Source organism: Lonchura striata, chromosome Z (genome assembly GCF_050655825.1).
Source record: "Lonchura striata isolate lonStrDom1 chromosome Z, ASM5065582v1, whole genome shotgun sequence".
NCBI classification, from domain to species: domain Eukaryota; kingdom Metazoa; phylum Chordata; class Aves; order Passeriformes; family Estrildidae; genus Lonchura; species Lonchura striata.
This window is the reverse complement of record NC_140740.1, coordinates 19,874,574-19,899,895: the sequence shown is the minus strand read 5'-3', so window position 1 is coordinate 19,899,895 and position 25,322 is coordinate 19,874,574. Positions and strand designations below refer to the sequence as shown.

Genomic DNA, 25,322 nt, shown 5'->3' with positions numbered 1-25,322 from the left:
TTTAACATTCCCAGTCAGGATTCAGTGGTTTTGTTAAGATTCATTGATTGCATTTTCTCGGTGGTGTATTTCCTTCTTTGAACTTTATGAGAGAAATCTGTTTTGTTTGTTTTGTTTTGTTTTGTTTATTTTGGCCACAAAATCCTGTTACCAAACCCCCTCTTTTTTTTTTTTTTTTTTTTTTTTTTTTTTTTTTTACTGCTGCTGTCAAAAACAATTGAAAACCAGGCCAGCAGGATGTGGAACATTGTTTTTAAAGCTTATTTAAAAAACTGGTTTTGTGGCATTTTTATATTTACATTGCTAAGTTTAACTGATAACTTCTTAAGCAATAGCCTGTAAATATTTTACTAATTTAGGCCTCCCACAAATTGTTGACATTCTGTGAAGCAACACATTCTCCCCAGTCATCTGGAGAAAAAAAAGTCTATAAAGATCTTTCAGGTTTTGCAGTAAGCCTTCATGTTTAGCTAAAACCTGTTAAAAGCTATTAAAGTTGCATTATCAGTTGCAGTTCAACAGCCTAAGGAGAGGACACACAGTAAATATTTATAGGTAAACTCAGAAGATAGTTAAAGCTATATTATTCAATTGTTTCTTTTTCTGAATTTCTTATTTATTAAAAAGAATAAATACAATGGGAAAAAAACCCAAAACCATAATATGGACCAACACAATGGTGAGAATACAGACATTTCAATACATTACTAAGGCACAGTTCATGCTTTAATTTTCAGTTTTCTTAATTTATATGTGATTTAATGTTTTTCATTGCTCAGACTTGTTGTTCGGTCTAATATCAGAGAGAGAGGAAGGGAGGAAGGAAGGAAGGGAGGAAGGAAGGAAGGAAGGGAGGAAGGAAGGAAGGAGGGAGGGAGGAGGGAGGGAGGAAGGAAGGAAGGAAGGAAGGAAGGAAGGAAGGAAGGAAGGAAGGAAGGAAGGAAGGAAGGAAGGAAGGAAGGAAGGAAGGAAGGAAGGAAGGAAGGATGGAAGGATTTCTGTTTTGGTGCCTTGTTTAAGTGGGTTGTTGGTTAATTCAATTAGCAGATTTTCTAAGTGTTTGCGCGTTGCTTTTTCCAACTTTAAAGAAAAAAGCCCCTTTTAACAGGAAGTAATTTTTCAATAATTTTTCACTATGCACCATGAGCAGTTGTTGCCTGAAATGGTACAGGACATTTTCCATTGCTTCTTTCAGCCTGGTAAAATAGGCTGTAGTAGGCAGCATCAAACTATTAATTCATAATCAACAGGTACTACACAGGCATGAGAGGTGAAGCATGGGAATTGTCAGTTGATTATGGCATTGAAGTTACAATGCCGTATTTGAATCCACCTCAATCTTCAACTTGCTGTTAGGTGAGCTATCAGAAGTATGATAGTGCATTGTAGTATAAGGCTCCCCCTCATCTTCTTTTCCATCTTCACAGTTGCTTCCACTTCCTTCTTCTTCAATGCTGCTCTCCCTCCCAGTCTTGGGCTACAAAGTACTCTTAGTGCTCTCAGATGCAGAGGCTGACATCCCCTTCTCATGGTTTCTAAAAGAGGCATATCATGCTTACAAATGGAGTTGAGGAACAGGATACACTTAGTACTGAAAAATAATTCTTATTTTTTTAGGGGACTTCATCCTGTGTTCTAAAATTTAGTATCTGTCACCACTTTTCCTATCCTTTCAAATGTGACAAGTGTTGCAGTTCTTATTTCTGAAGAAGTGTGCACAGGCTCACTGGAGCCATAGTCCTGTGGGGTTGAAATTCTTTGTGGACACCAGTAAGCAGCCTGCTTAGGTTGCAGTAAGTTCGGGTGTAGACATAGGAGATCATGAAATTATTTTTCTTAGTAGGTCATTACAAACCATGGAATCATAGAATGGCTAGGGTTGGAAGGATCTGTTAAAGGTCATCTAGCCCAACCTTCCTACAATAAGCAGGGACATCTTCAGATACCTTATAATGCAACAGAGAGTGAAACTACGCCAGTCTATCTTCTTTGTGAGGTTTATTTCAGAAATATAGAATTGTAAGGGTTTAGTTTGTTGCAAACTTAGAAACACTGTAGGTGAAATCATAACTGTTTGGAAATGTTTGCTGTTTTGTTTCTTGTCCTTGTTTCTATTATAAGGAAACCAAATAACAAACACAAGGCTCACAACTTTTTCAGCTGGGCAATCTGGCATTTAATTACCTGAATCTTATTACTGTTGTTGTTACTGTAGAGTTCCTTGCACTGACAAGTCTTCTGAACTATCAAAGTTCAATATGATTTTGTGAAAGAAAAGTCCCCTGAAGATTTCTAAATGTGTCTGGTTAGGGAAGCTCCTGAGTTGAAAATGGGAGAATTGATGGGAGAATTATCATATCTATACAACTTTTTGGCCCTACTTGAAGGCAAGGCTTTTATATACTCAGTACAGTTCCTCTTAGGTTCTTGGTGAAGTGACTAAATTTTTCCATCATCTGCATATTTTTCCTGGTTCATGAATTTTGTAATCTAATCCAAACTCATAATTAAAACATTGCAGCCTATCTTCCAAATTCTCACAGTCACAGTTTGTGTGAATCACTTACAAAATCTTCTGTTCACTCTCAGGACTCTCCTATTTAGTAAACTACAATTTTTAATAACTTAGTATAATGTACTGCAGCCCTCATAACAGAAAATTTATTTTACAGATTAACAAGGAAATTATTTTTTTCTCAATAAGGAAGAAGTCTCAAAAAAGGGACACTTCCATTTGCTTGGTAAATTGAATGTATACAATTTCACCTAGTTAAATATCAAGCTGGACTATGGTAAGTTTTCAAGCTCTAACAAGCTGCAGCTAGAGGTGCATAAACTGCATTTATCTGTATTGAATTTGTCAATGCTGTCAGTGTTAAACTTATAGTAAGGAAATGAGGACATATTTCAAGGAAAAACCTGAACAGTAAGGATAATGATATATGCATGCATATATACATTTATATGTATTTAAGGAGAGTGTGGACTACCTGTTGCTTAAATAAAATCTACTAAGGTTTATCCAAGTAGCCTAGACACAACTACTTACACTTGGACTTAGACTAAAGTCATATCAGTGAAGCTTCATCTGCTCAGAATAACCCTTTGGGGATTCTTTGGAAGTGGGTTGTTGTTTTTATTTTTATATTAAGAAAACCACAAATAATTAGACTATTTTGGTTCATATCAAGACTATTTATTGGTATTCTCTTCCTTTGTGCAATTCTGATTTTACAAACTTAAAAGAATTCGTTACTTTTTTTCTGATATGTTTGTTCTAATTACTGAGCTCTTGTTGGATCAAAATCCTAAAAATGGGTATACAGAACTCCAATATCCAAGGCTTTAAATTATGCCAAAGTTTCAATTCTGTAGTAGCTCTTTGCAATACTGATAACGAGACTGTTACCAATGAAGAAAAAAAACAGATCATTAACTGTACCAGTGTTCAGTATGTGGCAAAAAAGCCAGTATCTTTACACTTTTTCTTGTTAAAATGTTATGTCTGTATGAGTGGGGTGTAGCCTATATTCAGAATGCCCTTAGTATTTGTACAATATTTTAAAAAATTACTAAAGGGCTCCCAAACTGCTGTTTCTGGAGCAATGCCTGTAAAAACACATCCCCACTCTTCACTGATGCTGCATAATTAGTGTGGAGAGGGGCAATGTCTGGCCAAGCACTTCTGCCCCTGAGGTGTGCAGACCTGGCAAACATGGACTTTGAATTCTGCTGCAAACATGGTAACGCAGGGGCTGGCTCTTGTCAGTTTCAGGAGAAACATGGGGTGAAAATTTACTTTTGTTTTCCTTATTGTAAACTTTGTCCAGGCAGACATCTTCCTGCCAGCATTCCCTAAATCTTTTATGCAATAAATAGAACTTAAAATGGAGAATGTGTGCATCCTTAACAACCAATTCTGCACATACTTCTGAAGGTGAATGAAATTAGCTGGTTCAGGGTCTATCTTGTGGGTCTCCTGGGCTTGAGAGGAGGTTGTCACCCTAAGTTTTATGGGGTCAGATGTCTTATGTTTGACTTGAAGAGGAAGATAACAACAAATCAAAGAATAAGCTATTATAATTTCCTATAGCCCTCTAAGTGGCCAGAGTTGGGACCATTTACATATCCATATGTCTTGGGTTGACACTGGCTACATGCCAGGCAGCCATGAAAAACCATTCACTCATTGTTCTCTGCTATAGCTGAGCAGAGAAGGGGAAAGAAAAAAAAAACAAAACTCTTGGGGTGAGATTAGGATTAGGAGAAAACACTTTAAGGGCAAAATGGGCTTAAAACTTAAAAGATATAAAGAAAAAATATTAAAAGAATTAAAAGAGGAGAATGCAAACTAAAATGGACCTTTAGAATATTCTTTCCTCACCCCACCCCATCTCTTCTTTCCTTCCCACTGACAGTACAGGGAGACAAAACATGGGGTCAGTTTTTTAGTCCATTTGTTACTTTTAAGAAATGTTTCTTCAGTTTGCTTAGGGTGAGGAGTCTTTTCTGTTATGTTGTGGGGTCCTTCTCATCAGAAACAGTTCTCTGTAACTTCTCTAATGTGGTTCTAATTTTCATGAGTATCAGTCCCGCCCAACCTGCTGTAAGTGAATACCTCCCACGGGCAAAGCAGTCTTCCCACAACTGTTTGCATGGGTCATTAGTTCATGGGATGTAGTCTTTTAAGGATGAACTGTCTAGTTTGAAAGCAAGGATCCTCTATCTCTGGAAGCAAGGGTCTTCTCTCTCTCTTCAAGTTTCCTACTAGAATACAGTTTTCCAGCATCCACATACTCTAGCATGAACACTTTCTCATGGGCTGCGAGTGGCCCTCTGCATCCCTGCATGCACTTCATGAATCACAGGGAAACAATTTGTTGTATTATAGTACTCACCATGGCCTGTAGAAGAATCTCAGCTCTGATGCCTGGGGCACCTCCTGCTTCTCCATCCTTTCACTGACCTTGGTGTCCCCATGTTGTTCTCATGCGTCTTCACCTTTTTATCTTTTCTCTGACTTAGGAGAGAATTGGTTGTTACCAAGTTCTATCAATTGAAATGCTCTTATAAGGGTTGATCCCATCCAGGCTCCGCACTGGGGAATTGCTTGTCATGCCCCTTGCTGTTGGCCACATGGTCCCTGCCGGCACAGCGCAGGTGGCACCAGCCAGCTCCAATCAGTGCCTCTCTTCATGTGGGGTGCTGAAAGGAGAAGCTGCTGCTGCCACCTCTGCCCTTCTGCCCTTAGCATGGCTAGTTAAAAGCAGCCAAGCAAGCACAGCTTGCTGTGCTGAGACAACCCTGGCTGCATGGTCCCAGCCACACTGGGGAGGCCCCCAGTGGCTGCCTTGCAACCCCTGGGAGAAGAAGAATAAAGAGGAAGTGCACGTGATTTTTTTCCTTCTTAAGTATGTAATCATAGAGGCATTACCAACTACTTTAATTGGCCTAGCAGCATGTTTATTTTCAGAGCCAGCCCATGATTTACTTTGCCAGGCATGGAGGAAGCTTCTAACAGCTTCCCATAGGAAAAATTACTTCCGTGGTTGGTTTCTTCCCTCCTCACCAAAAAATCAAGCCATGCAAAATCAACACACCATAATACTTTTCTTCTTTTCCTTTTCCTCTCAATTCTTAGAAATCCATTTTTCTCTCAAAATTTCTAGAGCTTGCCAAGAGTTCTTCTACTATTTTCTAAAGTTCAGCACATTTTTTGACTTCATGTGTGCTCTTCCCACCACTTAGTTTGTTGAGCTGGGCTGTGCTCATTCTGCCCCTCATACCTCCCAGACCCCTGACAGTGTCCTTCCTCTGGTCTTCTGATCCCAGGGTGGGGTCATAAAAGCCCTGGGACCCCCACCCAACTAGAGCAGGACAAGGGCTGGCTATCACTGGGGAACAAGCTCCGAGGTTAGCCACACACAGAAAAACCATGTTCTGTGTCAGTAATTCTTTAAAAAGTGGTTTTTTCCAAGGGTGCAGCAGCTGAAACTGTGTTTGTGAATTGCAGAGATCCCCTTGGTCTTGTACCTCTTTGCCCTGATTTCCATCACCTGGCTGTGGGGAGGACTGCATTTGGCTTACCGGCACCTCTGGATGTTAGTCTTCTTCATCATCTTCAACAGCTTGCAGGTAAGAGCCAGCATCTGGTCATTCAGTACTCTTGCTGACCTGGGAATGTTTTCTCCACTCACGTTTGTCATTTTGGCTCCACCAGCTGAACATCATCCAGTAACTCACTGTCACAGTGTAGAAATGTGTATTCTGTTTATTTCTCAAACTGACATATGTAATGTATATTAAAGCAAGGGATGCATTGTTTTTAAACAATAGCACTGTAATTGATTATTACAATCACATTGTAATAGATTTCATTTCATAGCTAATACACTCAGAAAGAAAATTGCTTGCTTCTGTATGTAAAGCATTACTGAGATAATAATGCCACTAAAACGGAAGTACCTGCAGCCCTTTGCAAAATCACTGGGTATTTGAATTTTCCATAAATGATGATGATCATAATAATAATAACAATAATCAGACAAATATTTTAAATTCTATAGCCCTAAGACAGAATCTTTTTCCATTGTAAGAGGTGAGCCTTGAGGCTTAGCTTTTCTCATATAGCATATATATTGGTAAAGCAAATAAATTATATTGAAAAAGGAAACTAATAAAGACCAAATGTTCATCATTAATAACAAAAAATGTAAATAGATCTTTCCAAAATTTTACCCATATAAATTGTTTGTATAGAGAACCCAATGTACTGGGTTCTCTAGTGCATTGCACTGCATTTAATACTGTACATCGCTGAATTATTTATAAAATAATGATTATTATATCTCAGATAGGAAAATACCTCTGATGTCTGAAAACAGTGAAATTAGCAGGGTGTTTAAAATAATATATAAAAATGTTTGGAGGGCAAGTACTTATGGACTACAGTTTGCCCTTCTTATCTTTTTAGAACAGAAACCTCTGTGAAAACTTTTATTTTCCAATATTAAAAATCTTCATACCCCATCAAATAAAAATTAATTAACTAAAAAGGCATATTTAATTAATATTAAGATTTATTTTAAATTGAAATTAAAATTTAAATTGAAAATGTGGGCATGTCCTTAGGTATATTAAAATACTTTAAAATTACATCTCATAAATATTTTTTTAAATTGAGGAGAAAAATGTACTTTATTCTCCCTGAAATATATTTGATTTTTCTGTATATATTGTAATTTATTTTATATATATATATATATATATATATTTATATATATATATATATATATATTTATATATATATATATATATATATTTATATATATATATATATATATATATATATATATAGACATATCAATATGTGCTTCTGCTCTGCTTCACCAGTAGATGTGGTCTCTTTTGGCATCTTGCCTTAATGATAGTTACTCATATCTGGGAAATGACCATATATGTCAACAGGCCTGCAGAAGTTAATGCAGCATCTCTATTCACATTATGTCAGTACTGATCTTCCACATCAGGAAGAGAAACCTGTTACTTTTGTTCTCTCCAGCTTAAGAGAATCGGTAAAACATGAAATATATAATAAATTTTTTTCTTTCTTAAAAGCAGGTGAAGTCATTTCAAATTCATAGTTTCTTCCTGCTTATTATTTTAAATTAAAACATGCATTTGAGCTCCAACTCAAATAGTAATAAACAAAAACTTTATTTTTGGCTATGAGGAGCATAATAACTTATACTCCATGCTTTACAAGTGGATTTTTGTCCTTTGTTGGATTTTTGTAATGTAAAATATAACAGAGCAGTATCCATTGAATTTTATAACTATTTGCTAACTGCTTTTTTTAAGGATAAAGGTACCATATACGTAAAAGGAAAAGAGCTTTTTGGTGTTGCATACCCTGGGAGAAGTTAAAAAAAATAAAGTAGCCCTTTCACAGTACTACAGTTTTTAATTTTTTTTGCTTTAGTGGATGATTGTCTTCAATGCTTTGTAAGTGTCCGTAATAAAAGTTTAAAAAATATTTCCTGGTATGCTCCCACACTTTAAATAACCATCCCATGCAGACCATTCTCTGCTTTTAAAATTAAGATTTATCTAGTCAAGAAATGGAAAAACTGGTGTGTGATTCAAGTGGTCAAATGAAAAACAGATAAGGAACAAGGTGAGAAGTCTGTAAATTTCTTTCATCTGTGCTGTTCATCAAATAACAGATAAAACTAACTAACTTAGAGAAAATATCAGTATGCAGTCTTTGTGTAGAACAAAATTATGTATTACCAATACTGAATAAAAATGAAGGTTTTTCTGTAGGTAGGTGCAGTTTGAGAAACAATTTTTAGACCATGTTCCCACTGATGAGAGGCTGGTCTTGGAGAGTGCACACTTCCTGCTGAGAGTCATTCTGACTCACGGGCTGTGCAGAGCCATGTGTATCCAGCTCAGGGACAGTCATGTCTAGTGTCCTTTAAAGATTTAATCTCAGCCAGTCTGTTTGTGACTGGAAAAGGAAATGGAACTTGATAGTGGAATGTGCATTTTCATAATGGTAACAGTAGAAACTAGCTGTCTTTGTCATGCATTCTGTTGGCAGCTTATTCTCATGTCTTTGTCAGCTCTCAGAATTGATGATTGTTAACACAAGGTTGTTTTTCTGCAATGAAAGGTGGGTTTGCCACTTATTGGTGAGCATTTCTGTAATACAACAAGCCTTGTTTCAGCTGGAAAGCAATTCGTTGCTCATTAAGAGTTTTTTTCATGACAGAAAAGAGGAGATGAAATAGTTTACAAGAAGCAGAGGCTTCCTGCTGTCCAGGAGCTATGGACTGTGTAAAGAAGCAGAATGTGATCCATTAAAATGTATTGGATATTATGGATTCAATGCAGGAGATTGAAAGGACACTGAATATTATCCATTGCATTTGTTTAGCCTTATGACGTGCATTTCTCAGGAAATGCACTTGCTTGAAAAGTCATCCACTCAGTACAAATTGTTTCCAAGCACTTCCTGCAGGAAATGGTTCCCATCAGAGACAAGTTTATAGTAGGAGCTATTCTAGTACATGGAGGGGAAAGTAACCCTTTCCTTGTAACTTCAGGGGTCCACATGCATATTGGAGGTCAATAGCTGATATACGAAAAAAAAGAGTACATTTAGAAAACCATGAAAGAAAAAGAAGTGTGTTTGGGATATCTGGTATTTTGAATTCCTTGGCAGGATGCACCTTATTGTCCTACCCAAACAACATCTGTGATGCAGAAAAGTACTCCATTGTTCTTGCATGATAAGCCTCAGCTCCTTATCTTTTCCCTTGCAAAACAGAGAAAACATTTACCTCTTTTCTTAATTTAAAATTGTCATTGTGGATTTATTTACAAGGTTCACACGTGTATTTCTGGGATCAGAAGTGAAAGAATAAACTGCTATCTTGAGTACTTCTCTCAAATATTAGGAATTTCACAAGCTCTTTTGCATGCACTATACCCATCTAAAAGATCACCATGTTTTTCCTGCAGTTAGTTGACATCAGGTACACAAATCATGTTTCTGATTCATGTAGCTGATGTCAGCAGAGGTCTATTTGCATTTGATAGATGTAAAGTTCAGGGCAGTCCATGGATCTCTTCCCATTGTTTGCAAAAGAGTCAAAAAGAGACTTCAGGCTCATTCCTAGGCTATTATCTGCAGCTGATTTTCTTAGTATAATCTCAATATTTCTCTGGCTATATTTCTAGCAAACTGCACTATGTACCTCCATCCTCTATAACTTAGAGTGTAACTACACTGTAAACTACAAGCCATTAAGTATGCCACAGCTACCCCAGTCATGGTTTTCTTGCATTAAGTCCCACCACTCTCCTCTCTCAGCAATAATTTAATTAATTTTTTCAATAAGTAGTTTTGAATTGAAAGCTTACTCTCATGAAATACTGTGATAATACCCACCAACAGTATAAAACCTCAATTTTTCAGGAATATCAGGGAAAAAAAATAAATGGTAGCTGGTAGTATTATTAATTACAGTATTCAAAGAATCCTTTTGTGGTTTTTTTGGATGGTGAAGATAAGGGTTAAATGTCTGCTTGTTCTGTGTTGGGCTAAACACACTGGACAATTCACGTCCATGTAATAAGCATCAGTATTACATGCAAAGTACTTCTTCCCAAGAAACACAGGAAAGATCTGGAAGAATTGTCTGGTGGTTTTCCAAACTGGGCAAATGGGCTGACTTGCCTAAGGCAATGTCTCAGTTTAGAGAAAATTTCGCAAAAAGTTCTAAAAGTCAACTAATTTGTAGTAGATTGCAATAAGAGAACGTTCAGAAGTTCAGGTACAAATAACTGAAAAGCCTTTGACAAGAAATATGGGCATACAGAAAACAAGTGAACAGGTGCACATCAAAACCTGACATTGACTGGAGAAGATGAGATTAACCAAACTTCATTAATCAAATAAACTAATTATAATAATTAAAATATCTGTGACAAGCCAGAATGGGAGGAAAGTCTAGCTTGAGTAGAAAAGAAGATAAGAGATCAAAGAAAACTAGTATGTTGAAAAAAAACCAAACAAAAAAAAACAAACCCAAATATTATAATGAAAGAATAGAAATTATGCTAAGAGAAATCAAGATGGCACAGTTTAGAAGGAGCTATAAAATTTTAAAAATACCACATATTGTGATAGTAAAAAGTGAGTAAAGATACACTTTCATAAGTTTCTGCATTATATTATGCAAGAAAACAAAAGTACACAGTTTATAAAGCTCATACCAGTACCAGTCACAAATGAAATACGTATTTTTTTCCTAGAACATTTTATTCAACTCTGGGATGTAGTCTGGGGACACAGAGAGGGCTACCACTATAAATAGGCTTACTTCCTGTGTCTTATGACATCTTCTGAAAACTTCTGCTCTGATGAGTCAGAGGAAGATTAGTACATCCCATGCAGAGGTTCAGATTATCAAAGCCACGCAAAACTAAACAGAACCCAGTATTACACAGATATGAGATGCAAGTAAATGTAGCAAGCTGCAAAAGGCTGTCTACAGATTTTTCAAAAGGTGATTCTACACTGAAATGTGCCAAACAAAAGGCAATAAAGCTTTCATTGTGATGCCAAGATGAACTACAGTTTATATCAAGGTTATCAAGAAAAGGACATATGCTTGTTCAAGTACATAACAGTCCAACCAATCTTCTGTCAGCTAAGTGCACAAACAAAATACAGTTAAACACAGGCCAAACAATTCAAATGCTGCCCCAAACACAAAATAAAATACACATCCAAAGCAATTCACATCTGCACTTTGACATCTGTTAAGTAAAGCTGTTTCTGGTGGCTTGGATTCTTACCTGGAAGGAAAGACAATAGTATATTTAGAGCTGTTCACTTAACCTTTAAAGTTGTTCACTATGCACAGTTTTTTAAAGTAAAAATAACTACAGTAAAGCAAGTAAAGAAAGCTTGTCACTTTTGAGATTTCATACTTTCTGGAGTCAGCTAAACTTCTGGGTTGTAATCTTGATTGGACAGTAGCATTGGTAGCTGTATTATTTATATATATGTATGTATATAGTAGCTGTGTAAACACAAGTTGTCCATGAGACTTGATTGCACTGTGAATCAAGAGAATGCAAAAATTTTATATCCCTTTTTTTATGTTTACAACTTATTTCTTAAAGAGTTTTCTCTGTTCCCAGTTACAACCTGAAACATATTTTAACACATTATTTCTGTAATTATGAAATTATGGTTAGAGATTCCATTTAGCTATTCAAGTCCATTCATACCAGACCCAAAATCAGGCTATAGCTGAAGACAAAACAAAGAAAAAAGTCTGCAGTGTCAAGTAAAAATAGAAAGCATTGTTAGGATAGAACTGAAATAGATGAGAAATTGATGTCAGAAGAGTGGTTTGTGTTTAGAGCTATGTTTATGTGTTTAAATAATACACAGTGAAAAAGTGTACTGAAATTGGCTTTGATTTACTGGATTTTCAATTAATCACTAGAAAAAACATTTAGACTTCCAGTGACACACTTAAAATAGAAAAGATGTGATTATAATACATTCTTTACAGTAATTAAATAACATTTTAAGTCTTCCAGCATCTGTGAAGTTCCTTCATTCATTATTGAAGAATTTTACATTAATATATTTCAGGAAAAATCGCTTAACACCAATTTTTTTCAACAGAAGGTGAAAAAGCAGTTTTAGCTATTCTCCTTAAGAGGTGTTAAGAGGCCAGAATTATGTAGCACATAACAAGTAAGAAATGCAACTATAACTGCTGCAATTGATGGATGTATATCTGCTGAAAAGGTATGTTATTTTCATTTTCCATCTCTGTCAACTTTTCTTACTGTAAAGAATAAAATAACAACACACTTAGTTAAGTATCTGTAACAAATCTCTCATCACTGTAAATGCTTATTTTACAGTGAAGACAGAGTAGTTCTTTAAGTACAGTTGGTAATGACTTGCTACCCAAGGAAGTAAGGAATCAAAAGTTGTCCAAACCTGGACAAAATTATCCTAAAAGAAAATCTTCAATGGATTCTTTTTAGAAGTGTTTTCCTCTAAAAAAACACAGAATCAGGTAGGTTGGAAAAGAAATCGAGTCCAACCTATGACCCAGCACCACATTGTCAAATAGACCATGGAACTGAGTGCAACATCCAGTCTTTTCCTAAACACCTCCAGGGACAGTGACTCTACCACCTCCCAGGCAGCCCATTCCAATGCCCCATCACTCTTTCTCTGAAGAGCTTATTTCTAATATCCACTCTAAAACTCCACTGGTGCAGCTTAAGACTGTGTCCTCTTGTCCTGGTTGTTGGTGTGGACTAAAGATACAGTAAGAAACAGCGACTCTTTGAAACAGTGGCATGACATGAAAATAGGTTGTCTTTAACTCAAAAGTGGTTTGGAATACAATGAAGAAAAAGTCCATTAAATAAGCCTGGGAGACTTCTATACAGCAGCAAAACCTTTTGTACTACAACAATGGTTCAGTTACATCTTATGTTCTGTGTTTTGATTTTGACAATTAGAAGCCTGTTAGTTCAATAGCAGTTTATTTATAAGTTTCAATAGCATCCTATTTATAAGATCAGTTACTTATAAATAATACCTATTTTGGATGTATTGAGATTATCATACTAATCCAAGCTGTTATCTGCTAACTTGAGCAGAATAAAAGAAGCAGATCTGTTTAATTCATAGCAGGTATTTAAATACAGTTTCTCAGCAAAATTGAAGGAGTAAGAGTTTAGGAAAAAATATGGTGGAAATAAAATGAGTAAAGTATAAAAAATAGTAATACTGGATCTTGATACTAAACTTTACTTGAATTTTCCTTGTGAGCATGGCAGAAAAAATGCTAGTATAGCTGTTTCATTGTAGAGATTTAGGTATTATTGTTTATTCAGAGGACTGATGTATCCTACATAATGAAATTTATGAGTTTTAGTCTGCAGAATGACTTAATAGGAATTGTATGAGATCCAACCACACTAAGTGCAGAATTATGCACTAAGATACATGTAGTGAAAGAATTTCTACTATAAATTGATAAGCTATGTATATATGTATATACACATAAGAACTAGAAACTGGGATGAGTATTTAATTTATCTCAGGACAAATGCAAATCAGCAGCATAATACAGGTCTGAAAGAAGCATATGTGATGCTCACTTTGTAAACAAGAGCAATTTAAATGCTGTTGTAAATGGTATTGGTGATGCATTATTTGGGATCCTGTGGACATTTCTAAGCCCATTGGTCAAAGATACTAATTCTGTATATTGTAGCAGTAGCAGAAAAAAAGCATGAGCAGGAATTTGAAAATCTTATTTCAGAAGCCTGAAAGAATTTTACATGTTATATGTCATCTATTGCTTCTGTCCATACTGGCCTTGATCCAGTAGCTATATAATCACACTCTTTTCATCTTGCGTGCAAAATGGAATACCCTAAGGTTTTTAGTGACTTCAGTCTTTTCAGAATTCAGAACTTTTTGAGTTCCAGCATCTCAGTTCTCTTCAGAAAGCAGTGTAATGTGAAAGATGCATTGAGCATCTGTCCTAGTTACATTCTAGTTACATACATACATACTTTTGTCTGCATCTAATGACACTGACAGGTGTGGGACAAACACTTAAACATCTAACCTGCTCAGAAGTATTGAGTGTGGTGTGACCTCATACCACTGAGTTCTTCAAGATATTCAGTGTTTCCATCTGTTAACAGAAAGTCCATGAATTTAAGAAAAGTAACTGCAGTGTTAACTGTTGTAAATAATTTGTTAGTCAGTTTCTTTGTTTGTATGTGGATGTAATGTTGTCCTTTCCATACTGAATTTTGGTGATAGATTATATTCTCCAAAATGGAACATATCAACAGTTAGATGTGAGCTTAGAAGCAGCTATCTCAGGAGGTTTTCTGATATATGGAGGACTGCAAATCTTTTGAGTCTGGAAGGAGTTGAGAAACTGTGAAGCTGGAGCTAACCACAGTTGGATTAAAATTGCTAAATTGTGTTTTCTTTATTTTCAGCAAAATGTCAAGTATTGCTCTTTTGCTTTTGCCTTTACAAAGGTCAGTTGGATTTAAAGTAGCACCAAATCAGCTTGTACTGACAGCTGATTGTTTGTTTAAATCTTCAGATATATTGTTTTTCTGTTACAACAAAGATATGAGAAGTTTTAGTGACAAAGATACTCAATTAGAAAACTAGGATCCATACTGAAAATTTTGCCTTTTTCTTTCTATATCTTCTTAAAGAAGTGTGATCAGGAGATTTAGTTTGTGAGGGCTAGCATTTTATCTTCTGTATGTGGGTGCCTGTGACTGTGTAAATAAAGCTCATTATCTACTGGAGACTTGCTAATGTTTTGATTGTTCTTCAAAAAATACGAAAGAGTAAAGCAAGGATATATATATAAGGATATAAATATCCTTATATAGGTTCAAATACTATGTTTAACTGGTGGAAGATTTTGAAATTTTGGTATTTCTTATGCCCCCAGAACCCTCTGTGATTAAGCTTTTGAGTTCCAAAAAAAGAGAAAATCGGTGTTTTAATACACAGAGTGATTTCATTCTGAGTAAAGCAGAGCCAGCAGATCCTGCAGAACCTTTTTCGCATTCCTGACTTCTGAAAGATAACAGGAAAACAGTGATTCTCACCATGAAGACTTCTGCTTTCCTTTAAAGTTTTGTTATTTTCACATTAGCTTGTCCCTCTTGTTATTAGCCAATGCATGTGACAGAAATTTTTACTTCATAAAAGGAATATGTATTAACAGATCTGTTTTTAATTCTCTAATTATCTCTTTTAAATTCTTTAATTTTCTTTAGTGAACTGAAAAAACTCCCCACCACCAGATACCTAATTTATCACACTGATGTCCAAAGACTTTTTATGTGGTCAGTAAGGAGGGAAATGTGATTCCAGAGGATGCTTCACCAGATATATGTGATGTTCCCACTTTCATTTAGTATAGCATTTCTGTATTTATGCTTTATGATTTAATCCCAAAGAAAATACTGTCATTAAGCATCTTTACCCCATTCTGCCTGGATTAAAAAAATATATATAAACTAGACATTGCATACATTGAAAACAGAAATCATCTGTCCCAATATCTTTGGGTTATTTCAGAATACTTTTTCATTTTCCCCTAATAAATAGGTAATCTCAGAAGGAGAAACAAATTATTTTTATTTGCATTTCCACAGGGTCTTTGCAAGTAAGTACAGTGTAGAAGTCCTTCACAAAGCTCCAAATAAGGCCATGGAGTAATTATGAGATTTTTGGACCACTTGAAGGTTTTTTAAATAATCTAAAGACATAGTCTAAACTCTAAGAAATAGCCTAAAAAATACTTTAACCAAGATCTAGTCATGTGTGCTAATTTTTTTCTGAAGTTATACTAGTCGCTTGAAAAACAGTTTAACTGTCATACTTTCCTTGAGGACTTGTGAAAACCAGCTGAGAAAGTTTCTTTAGAGTAGGTCATGAAACTCAAGAAATATTTAAATTAATGAAAATTTTGATAGTTTTGCAGCAATTATGTTTGTAGTAGGCCACTTAACTATTTGGTATATTTAGACAAATTTACAGAAATTTGGAAAAATAAATATGGAAAATGAAATCTTGGAAATGTAGTATTTCTACTAATGTAATATAAATTTTAAGTTCATATATGACAAAGAAATTCCGAAGAACACACAAATAATTTTCTGCTTGTGTGTGTATCACAATAGGATACAATGATGTATGAAAAACTGTGGCTAAATTATTTTTTATTTACAATTTTTTTTTGTAGTTCACCTGTAGATAGCCATTTCTGTCTGACCAGCCTGTCAGTCTTCAGAGATGGGTATCATAATTTCAGTATAAATGGCTGAAATAAAAATCATGGGAAGATAAGTATGTTTTCTGGAGCCAACACACTTGCAATATGAAGCAAACTTAAGGACTCCTACACTTCTATTTGTTCTTAAGTTATTAAACCACATTACCATCAATCTCTTGGTCTGTATTGCCTCAAGTACTTTATTTTTTGGAATGGATTGTATTTTCCAATTGGAAACCAAATTTAATTGTAATAGAGCATTAAATTCCTGTAACTATAAAAAGTAGAAGGAGCTGTGGGATGAACAATTTTCAGGATAATCTAAATAAAGACCCTTTCCATGTAAATGTCTCTTTTTAGATTGCCACCCTCATTTTCATTGACAAAGGTCATTAGCACACACTCTTTAGCCACTTTTCTGACATGGTTTGGCTTTCTTTGTGAAACTTATTTGTAATAGATAAAATTAGAGGGAAGAGACCGGTGTTATCATCCTTGCCACACTCTGGTAATGTAATTTTGTATTTAATTTTACCTGTAGTTTTGCATGTAGTAATTCATTGTGCATGAACCTTGACCTAATGCAGTGAGTGCAGTTGCAAATAACTGAATGCATATGCTTTAAGGAGCTCTGTATCTGAATTCAGAGGAAGGTTCTGTGTGAAGCAGTTACTTAACATCTAGGGTGGAAGTTCATCTGAATGTTATGACTTACATTTATGCTGAGTGTTCAGAGAGCAATTGTGCCTTGTGCCTAGTTTATCAATATTAAATTACCTTTACAGAAACATAGTTATACAGTTTTGTATATATAGTTATAGATAATTACACAAATTACAATTACATAAAAACACAAATGTATCTATATTAATATAAATATTTGAAAATATTTTTTAATGTATTTGTCAGCACAGTAAAAAACCCTCACAAGCTTTTGTAGCTTTGAAAGACGCTTAAGGAGAAACATGGACTGACTGTGAGGTGTATGTGGAGAGAGAAGCTATGGTTTTACACAGAGAGGCCTTGAAGAAACAGGCTTGGCTGAGTTTAGTGTCATTATGTTACATTACACTGAAGTTTTCTGAGGGACCTTGCATCAAGGACCACCATCCTGGTGTTGGTGGTGAAGACGTTGTACCAAATATAAGACCAGAAAAGAAAAAAACATTCTCAGGTTCTTTCCATTCCCAGTGTTCTCACTGGAATGGAATATTGAACATCACCCTAGAATTTTTTTCATTCATTAAACTATATGAATTGCTGTAATTATTAAATACATTAAATGACACTGCCACACCAGCCTGTGAGAATACCAGTACTTCCCTATGAGATTGGGTTTTATATAGATTTATGTTTCATCTGCTTAACATAAAATTGCTTCAAAATCCACCTGCCTGGCAAACGTTCTCCATCTCGCTTCAGAATTTCTTACAAATTCCCTCAGGAGGTTGCTTTTACATCTTAACAGGTTTTTCATTACTTACTTATCAGCCCACTTCTTCTGCTGATTTTGACAAGGAGCCAAAATGCTTCTTCAAACATCTGAACATGCAAAGTTTGGAGGTGGAAGTCCAATAAGGTCAGTGTTCCCCACTAGGTTTGACTTGTAAGTACCTCCAGGCTTGTGGAGTTCACCTCTCTGTGTTGGTCCTGCTCAGCAGGCAGAGCCAGTTCTGTCTGGGATCCTATGTGCAGCGAGGAACGATATTGGAATTTCTCCCAGTTCTCATTGGTGGAGGGATAATGGCAGAGCCGACAGCTGCCTTGCTGCCACTGGGAGCAAAAAAGTGCAAAGGATGACAAAGTCAAAAAGTACTAAAGTAAAAAACAAACAAAAAAGCCCCAAAAAACAACAAAAAAAAAAAAAACAATTTAAAGAACCACTTGTCGAGCTATGCACTCTCCTCTTGACCCACAGTGCAGCTCTGCAGCTGGTGTCTGTGTTTGCTCTGCACTGGACCTGCCATACAGCCCAGACAGCTCTGCCATACACTTTGGATGATTTGGCAGTGAGAAAACATGATCCTGCAGGGCCAGCAGGGCCATAGAAAGGTGCTGGAAAAGAATAGATGGTAATCTTCAGCCCTCACACAAAGCAGAAGACCTCAGAAGGCCATATATGCTAAACAATAGGAAAATAAAAGCTAAAATGAAAAATAAACAAGCAAAAACAAAATTCCTCAGAAACCAAAAACAAAACAAGAAAAAACAGCTGAGAAATTTATTGCTTTTCAAAACATATGAAAGTCCATCCTTCAACAGTTCCTATAATTTTTTCTTTGAAGAAATCCTCCACAGATAGCAGGAATGGGTCACAGAGCAGGTCATATCAAAATGTTTCTGTTAAGTGCTGCAAACATCTCTTAGGTCATTTCTAGCATTAATCCATTGCAGAAAATTTCCAAGAAGGAGAAGGGAGCTTCTTATTTTGCAAGTGCAAGGAGAACCAACAGTTTTGATATATATTTTATGACTTACACTATCTTTTGCTGACTATGAGCAAAGCTACTTTATTTTTATTTAAAAGTTCAATAAATATACCAACACATGGAAACCAAATGTTCCAATTGCTTAGTTTTGAAATATATATACTTTTTTTGTTACATTTGTATATATTGACATAAAATTTGTGGTTTTATTAGTACAGTTAATAACTAAATACTAATTACTGAATACTATATAAAATATAAAATAATATTTAATTATACTATATATACTTAGTTATGTTATATAGGCCATTACTCTCCTAAGTGTTTTTGTCTCAGAAATGCAGAGGGATCTCCGTTTAGAGCTGTTGGAATTGCCTCAATGTTAATTTAATTTGCTTTCTATTTTCTGCATTTTTTTTTTTGACACTTAGTTGGTGTCTCTGTCTGAGTCTGTTTAAAAAGTCCTGATGGAATTTTTTCTGGCAATGTTCTTTTCCATTAAAAAAAACCCAGTTGTAACACACAAATGCAAATTCTAGAATGCTTTCTAAAAAAAGCAAGACAATGGTTTCTAGTAGAAGACTAACAGTGGTGGGATTGAGTGCTCCCCCAGCAAGTTTGCTGGTAATGCCAAGCCATGTGTTGCAGCTGATGCACTGGAAGGAAGCAATGCCATCCAGAGGGATCTTGACATGCTTGAGACGTGGGTCCCTGTAAACCTCATGGAGTTCAACAAAGCAAAGTGCAAAATCCTACACTTGGGTCGTGGCAATCCCAAACACACCTAGAGGCTGGGCAGAGAAGTGAGTGAGAGCAGCCCTGAGGAGAAAGACTTGGTGGTGGTGGTTGATGAAAAATTCCACAGCGTACTTGTAGCCCAGCGAGCCGAACGCATTCGGGGCTGCAAAGGAGTGCAGCCAGCAGGATGAAAGAGGTGATTCTGCCCCTCTGCTCTGCTCTTGTGGGGACCCCCTGGAGTGCTGTGTACAGTTCTGGTGTCCCAACAGAAGGAGGACATGGAGCTGTTGGAGCAAGTCCAGAGGAGGACCAAGAAGTTGATAAGAAGACTGGAGCATCTCCTCTAAGAGGACAGGTTGAGAGAGGGCTGTTAGCCTGGAAAAGAGAAGGTTGTATAGAGACCTCCTAGCAACCTTCCAGTAACTGAAGAGGGCCTTCTGGAAAGCTGGAGAGCAACTCTTTATCAGGAACTGTAGTGATAGGACAAGGCATAATGGGTACAAACTGAAAGAGGGGAAATTTAGGTTACTTAATTGGAAGAAATTTTTCACTATGAGGATGGTGAGGCACAGGAACAGGTTGCCTAGGGAGATTGTGGTACTGTTCAGGGCCAGTTTGGATAAGTCCTTGGGCAATCTGGTCTAATGGGAAGTGTCCCTGTCCATGGCAGCTGGGGTCAGGACTTGATGTATTCCAAACCCTTACCATTTTATGATTCTGTGATCAAATCCCTATTTAGTATGACTCTGTTTTTTATTTTACTGAGTAGCACACCCTGTGAAAAGAGATCTCAAGTGCTCTCTTGAGGTACATTTTTTTCTCTCCTTGCACAGACTGGGGGCTTATTATCTCAAGCCAAGAAGTGAGTGATTCCCATGACAGAGCCAAATTATACCTCCACCTACTCTTGTTCACCTAGTTGCCAGATATGGAAGGACATCTAGTCTTTGTCCTCATTTTTGCCTACATTTTCCTTTTCTTGAGGAGCATATCTTAACCAAACAGTTTTATCTTCCTGCTTTGTAAAACTTGTCTTCTGCCATTCCTGAATCTGTGGAAAAGTAGTAAGTATCTTTTTCACTAAAATCAAAGGAAATAGGGAGTATAAATTGCTGACAGTTCCCATGAGTATCACTTAACAGTAATGCCTGCTATACAAGAGCTCTAGTTCTGAGACAGTTATCTGGCAAAATTGCTTCTTATTCTGGATGTAAAAATCATGAAAAAGTCATTGTAAGATATTTTCTGGGGTCAGTTTTAACAAAGGGATGGTTGAATGTGATGAGATGTTGTTTGGTTCCTTACAGCCTTGTGTGTCCGTAGCTCTCTAACTGGCTGCAGCATCACCAAAGGGTTTTCCAAATCGTCAGAAAGTGTTGGAATACACAATTGCTCTTATTCCCATCAGTTTTGCCCTAAAAGACTCAAGCAGAAGATATGACAAATAATTACACTAGTTATCTACAACCATTCAGTTCTGTCCAAGACGGAGTTTTTTTAAGGTTTCTTGCATTTATGGTTTCTGAAGTTGCAGAGTTCTTGTTACAGCTTTTTATGGCGCTGCACTGAAATGCTCCTAAAGAGATAGTTTATCCAATTTGTCAGTCAGAATAACAACAATCAAAGAGACAACAGTAGGCATAAGAGAAATTATAGTATTGAAAAAATTCCTTAAAGGGGAAAAATGTTGTTAAAACAATAACTTCCAGTTTAGCTCTTTGAGATTTTCTCTAATGCCATGTAACAGATGAGCCATAACACAAAGTTATCTTCTGTCTTTTGACTCTTCTGGTCACTAAAAGCGCTGTTTCTTTTGTCTCTGTGTACCAGTCATTAATACACATAAATAGATATTACTGATTTAAGAAAAAATAACAAAATAATAATGTGTTGCAGGAGTAGGACTTTTTTTGACTGTGCACTGTGATGCTACTTTGTCTGGTCTTTGAATGTAGTTTTTTTCAATTGTCAGCTTCTTGTTTGAGTTTTCAACTTGCTTTCAAATATAACTAGACAATTAACTATTCTCAGACTGTAGGGAATCTCTTGAACTAGGAGCAGAAGTTGCAAAGGCTTTTTCATCAAACTTTTCTTCTCTGGGAAAGAAATAAAAGCAGTAGTAGGCTTAGATTGGAAATTGTGATCTAAAATGTAGGTTTGGTTATAAATGTTTACCATGGAAAGCAAGCATGAGAGTAACTATTTGAAAAATTTTACTAAGCATATATGAAAACTCATGACCTCTGATATTTCCAGGAGCTGAAAAATGTATGAGCATAACCTTACTGTGTTTGGTCTTCCTGTTTTTTCTTTTTTGTGTAAGGTTCATCAGTGGACAAATAGTCTGGTTTCACTGGTGTGTGATCTGGCTACCTTTTGGTTCCAGAGGGGTCCTCCTCATAGGATAAAGTACAAGAACAACCTAATGCAAAGAGGACCTCAAAGGATGTTGTCTCCAGTTACTGTTGCCTGTGCAGGAAAAAAAAAAGAAAAAAATAAGAAAAAAGAAAAAAGAAAAAAGGTAAAAGAAAAAAGAAAAAAGAAAAAAGAAAAAAGAAAAAAGAAAAAAGAAAAAAGAAAAAAGAAAAAAGAAAAAAGAAAAAAGAAAAAAAGAAAAAAGAAAAAAGAAAAAAAGAAAAAAATAAAAAAGAAAAAAAAAGAAAAAAGAAAAAAGAAAAAAGAAAAAAGAAAAAAGAAAAAAGAAAAAAACAAAACCAAAACCAAAAAAATAGAGGGGAAAAAATTCACAGGCTAAGAACTGGGACAGAGATGGGGAGCAATGGAGTGCCAGTCTGCTTTGTCTGCTCTTATTTGTTCTTAACCTCCTGCCACCATTTATGGTTGCTGAGATTTGCTGACTCTCACAGAGTCTTACTGACTCTCTGTAAGGAGTGGCTGCAGCCAGAGCTGTGGGGGGAATTGCAAGCTGCTTCTAAGTGTTGGCTCTCCCATGTTTTCCTCCCACCTCTCCTAAGTTCCTATGTTTGGTGTTCAACTCAGTATTTATTTCTTTCTTAGTTAAGGTTGACATACAAAAATAGGTCTTTCTTTGTAGTTCTAGGATGACTACATTGGAAGGAAATGACAGAATCTTATTAGCTCAGTCTACACATTTGGCAAGTTTGGATAAACATCTGTATTTTCAGTGCATTTTCATGCTTAACACCTCTCTTTTAATGTTGAATCTGTGCCCTTGAAACAAACAATAACAAAAAAAGTCCCAAAATTCCAATCAAACAAACCTTATAAAACCAGAATAAAAACCCCCAAGACCTTTTCTACTACTTGCAGTGCTGAAATGAGAGGTAAAAATGGCAGTTGTGTAGGAGTAGTTACAAATGTGCTGAGAGCTATGCAAAATATTTATAGTGAATACTGAATATCCAAGCAAATTTGCTTTTTAAAGATGTGCCAAAGTGTGTGAACCTATCAGGTAAGACAGCCAATCTGAGATGAGTGCAGTTTACCAGAAAGGAATTTATGGCTTTGGCTTTGAGTAGAAGTTGCAAGATTCAGCATGGTGTTGGCATACTGGCTCTGCATAAAGAGAAACTTGGCAGTGTATACTAAAGTTTCAAATGAGACATTAGTATTAGGAAAACTTGTTCAAAATGCTGAAAGCACAATAGTTTTTCATTATTACAGAATATACTGTAACCTGTTTATCTATGGAATTAAAACTTTACCAAAAACTGAAAGCACTCAAAATAAGTATATCTCAGGCCAGACCTGTAAATGCACTTTCAATTTAATGGTATATACATGAATGATTACTTTTCTTAATTCAGTTTTTTAAGGTGGCTTCTGTTCTTGTGTGCGTGTGTATTTGTGTGGTGGCAGTGGGCTGGTTCAACAGGTGATGCCTACTGACATGGTATGGGCTTTGCAGTCCTGAATTACATTTATTTATCCTTGATAAATTATTTATCCCTGATATTATCCTCGATTTATTATTGGGTTTTGTTTTTGATGTTAATTTTTAGGTCTTCAGCTGTAACTGACACAAATCTTGCTGTACAGAGCAAAATGGGGTGTAAATTACTCAGGAACCAAAGTGCAGATAAGCAGTAAACGTTCACAGTTGAAACTATGATAAGATAAATTGCAGGGTTGATAAGAAATACAATGGTTTCATCAAAACTGATGCTTAACAGCAAATAAACATTTTAACACTTGATACACAACAGGTCCAAAGTCTACTTACTAAACGCAGTCATCAGCTGATGGAACTGCGCTGCTACAGGCAGTTTTACAACAATCACTTTGAATGTTAAGAAACAGAACACCATATAAACAAGGGGTCTTTGATTTGTATTTCAAAGGTTATTATTCCTGAAGAGCCATGAGGGGGACAGGTAAAGTGATAGCTTCAGGTGTATCACAGAACTAAGATGATACTTCTGTCATAATAGCAACAATAAAATATCTTCAATCTGCTTTCAAAATAAAATGATTGAAGAAAATAATGGCAAAATGAAATGTACATTAAAGCCTGCATAGAAAAATGCTATGCCTGCAATTTATCATAATTATCTCTAAAAACAAGGAAGGAATTGAAGCAGGAAAGGAAGAAAAGCTTTCCTTGCAGAAACAAATAGATAATTATATGTTTTGTGTTTGCCACTTCACTCATATTATTAATACCCCTGCATGTATGAATATTCACTTCCATAACTAATCAAGAAAATATTAGGGAAGATTATATTGTCAAATATATGTCATGCATTGCACAGTGGCACTGATTATAATTTCTTGAATATGATTCCTTTAATTTTGTGAGTAATTTCTTGCTTTGCAGAGATTAGCTTTTGAACTTAGTGAAAGATGCAATTTATTTATATTGATCAGACTGATAATTTTCCCAAAAGATGTAGGCACTTGTTATGTAAATCAGGGTTAATCCACAGCAGTCTTTGACCAGCCAGTGATGGAATACAACATAAAGAACTTCCCATAAATTAATGAAAACCCTAGGGAAGTTCACAAGAAATCAACCAAGGCACTGAATAGCACATCACCAGAAATGGCAGCAGCATCCCTGTCCATTGACAGTCAACCAAGAAGAACAGTGTGACCACTAAATCAACAAGGAAAGGACTTCCTAGGTCTGGTTGCCAACAGTAAATAAGCACAGTCTAGACAGAGAATGATATTAAATCTAACCCTGATAAAATTAAAATCTGAAGACTAACCAAAACATGAACTATCATACAGAAATGACAGTAATGATGAAGAGTGTCAAAACCTGATCCAAGTATGGACAGCTCTTCTGTTGCCAAAGATATGTTTGTGTGCTTTATTGGAGCATTTTTACTACCTGGCATGAATAAAGGTGTAACTGTAAAAATAATAGTGTATTTTTTAGCCACTGTGTTTTAAGGAACAGAATGAACCATTTCTGGTAACAGAAATTTGTGGTCTGACTAAGAGGTCAGATTCCTTCAGAAGCTCAGATTCCTTCAGAAGCCTTGTCTGTGCTTTAAGTATTCTCCTTTAGAAAAGCAACTTTTAGTGATACAGTCATGTGACGATAGGTAACAAACAAAATTTTCCAAATTAAATGTAATATTAATTCATTAATTTTAAATGTAATTTAAATTATTTTTTAGTGCTGATATATACCCAGAAGGAGGTTGAGGAATGGCTAAAATGGAGTGATGAAATTACTTTTGGTTTATAAAAATCCTCTTATGATACTTCAGTTTTATATATAGAAATACCATTCCTCTAAAACAGATGATAGTATCTGAATGCACTTCTCTGTGGAAAACAG

The 25,322-nt window shown here is 35.8% G+C and overlaps 1 protein-coding gene across 8 annotated transcripts in view; it reads left to right on the top strand.

Moving 5' to 3' along the window:
* The window catches only part of ADGRV1 (adhesion G protein-coupled receptor V1), a 253,088-nt gene that overhangs the window by 212,715 nt on the left and 15,051 nt on the right, over nucleotides 1-25,322 (top strand). For all 8 annotated transcript variants that reach the window (XM_085566958.1, XM_085566953.1, XM_085566955.1 and 5 more), the window contains one exon: nucleotides 6,014-6,135. In XM_085566958.1, the coding sequence (XP_085423084.1) occupies nucleotides 6,014-6,135 (122 nt within the window). The remainder of the gene's footprint in view (nucleotides 1-6,013; nucleotides 6,136-25,322) is intronic.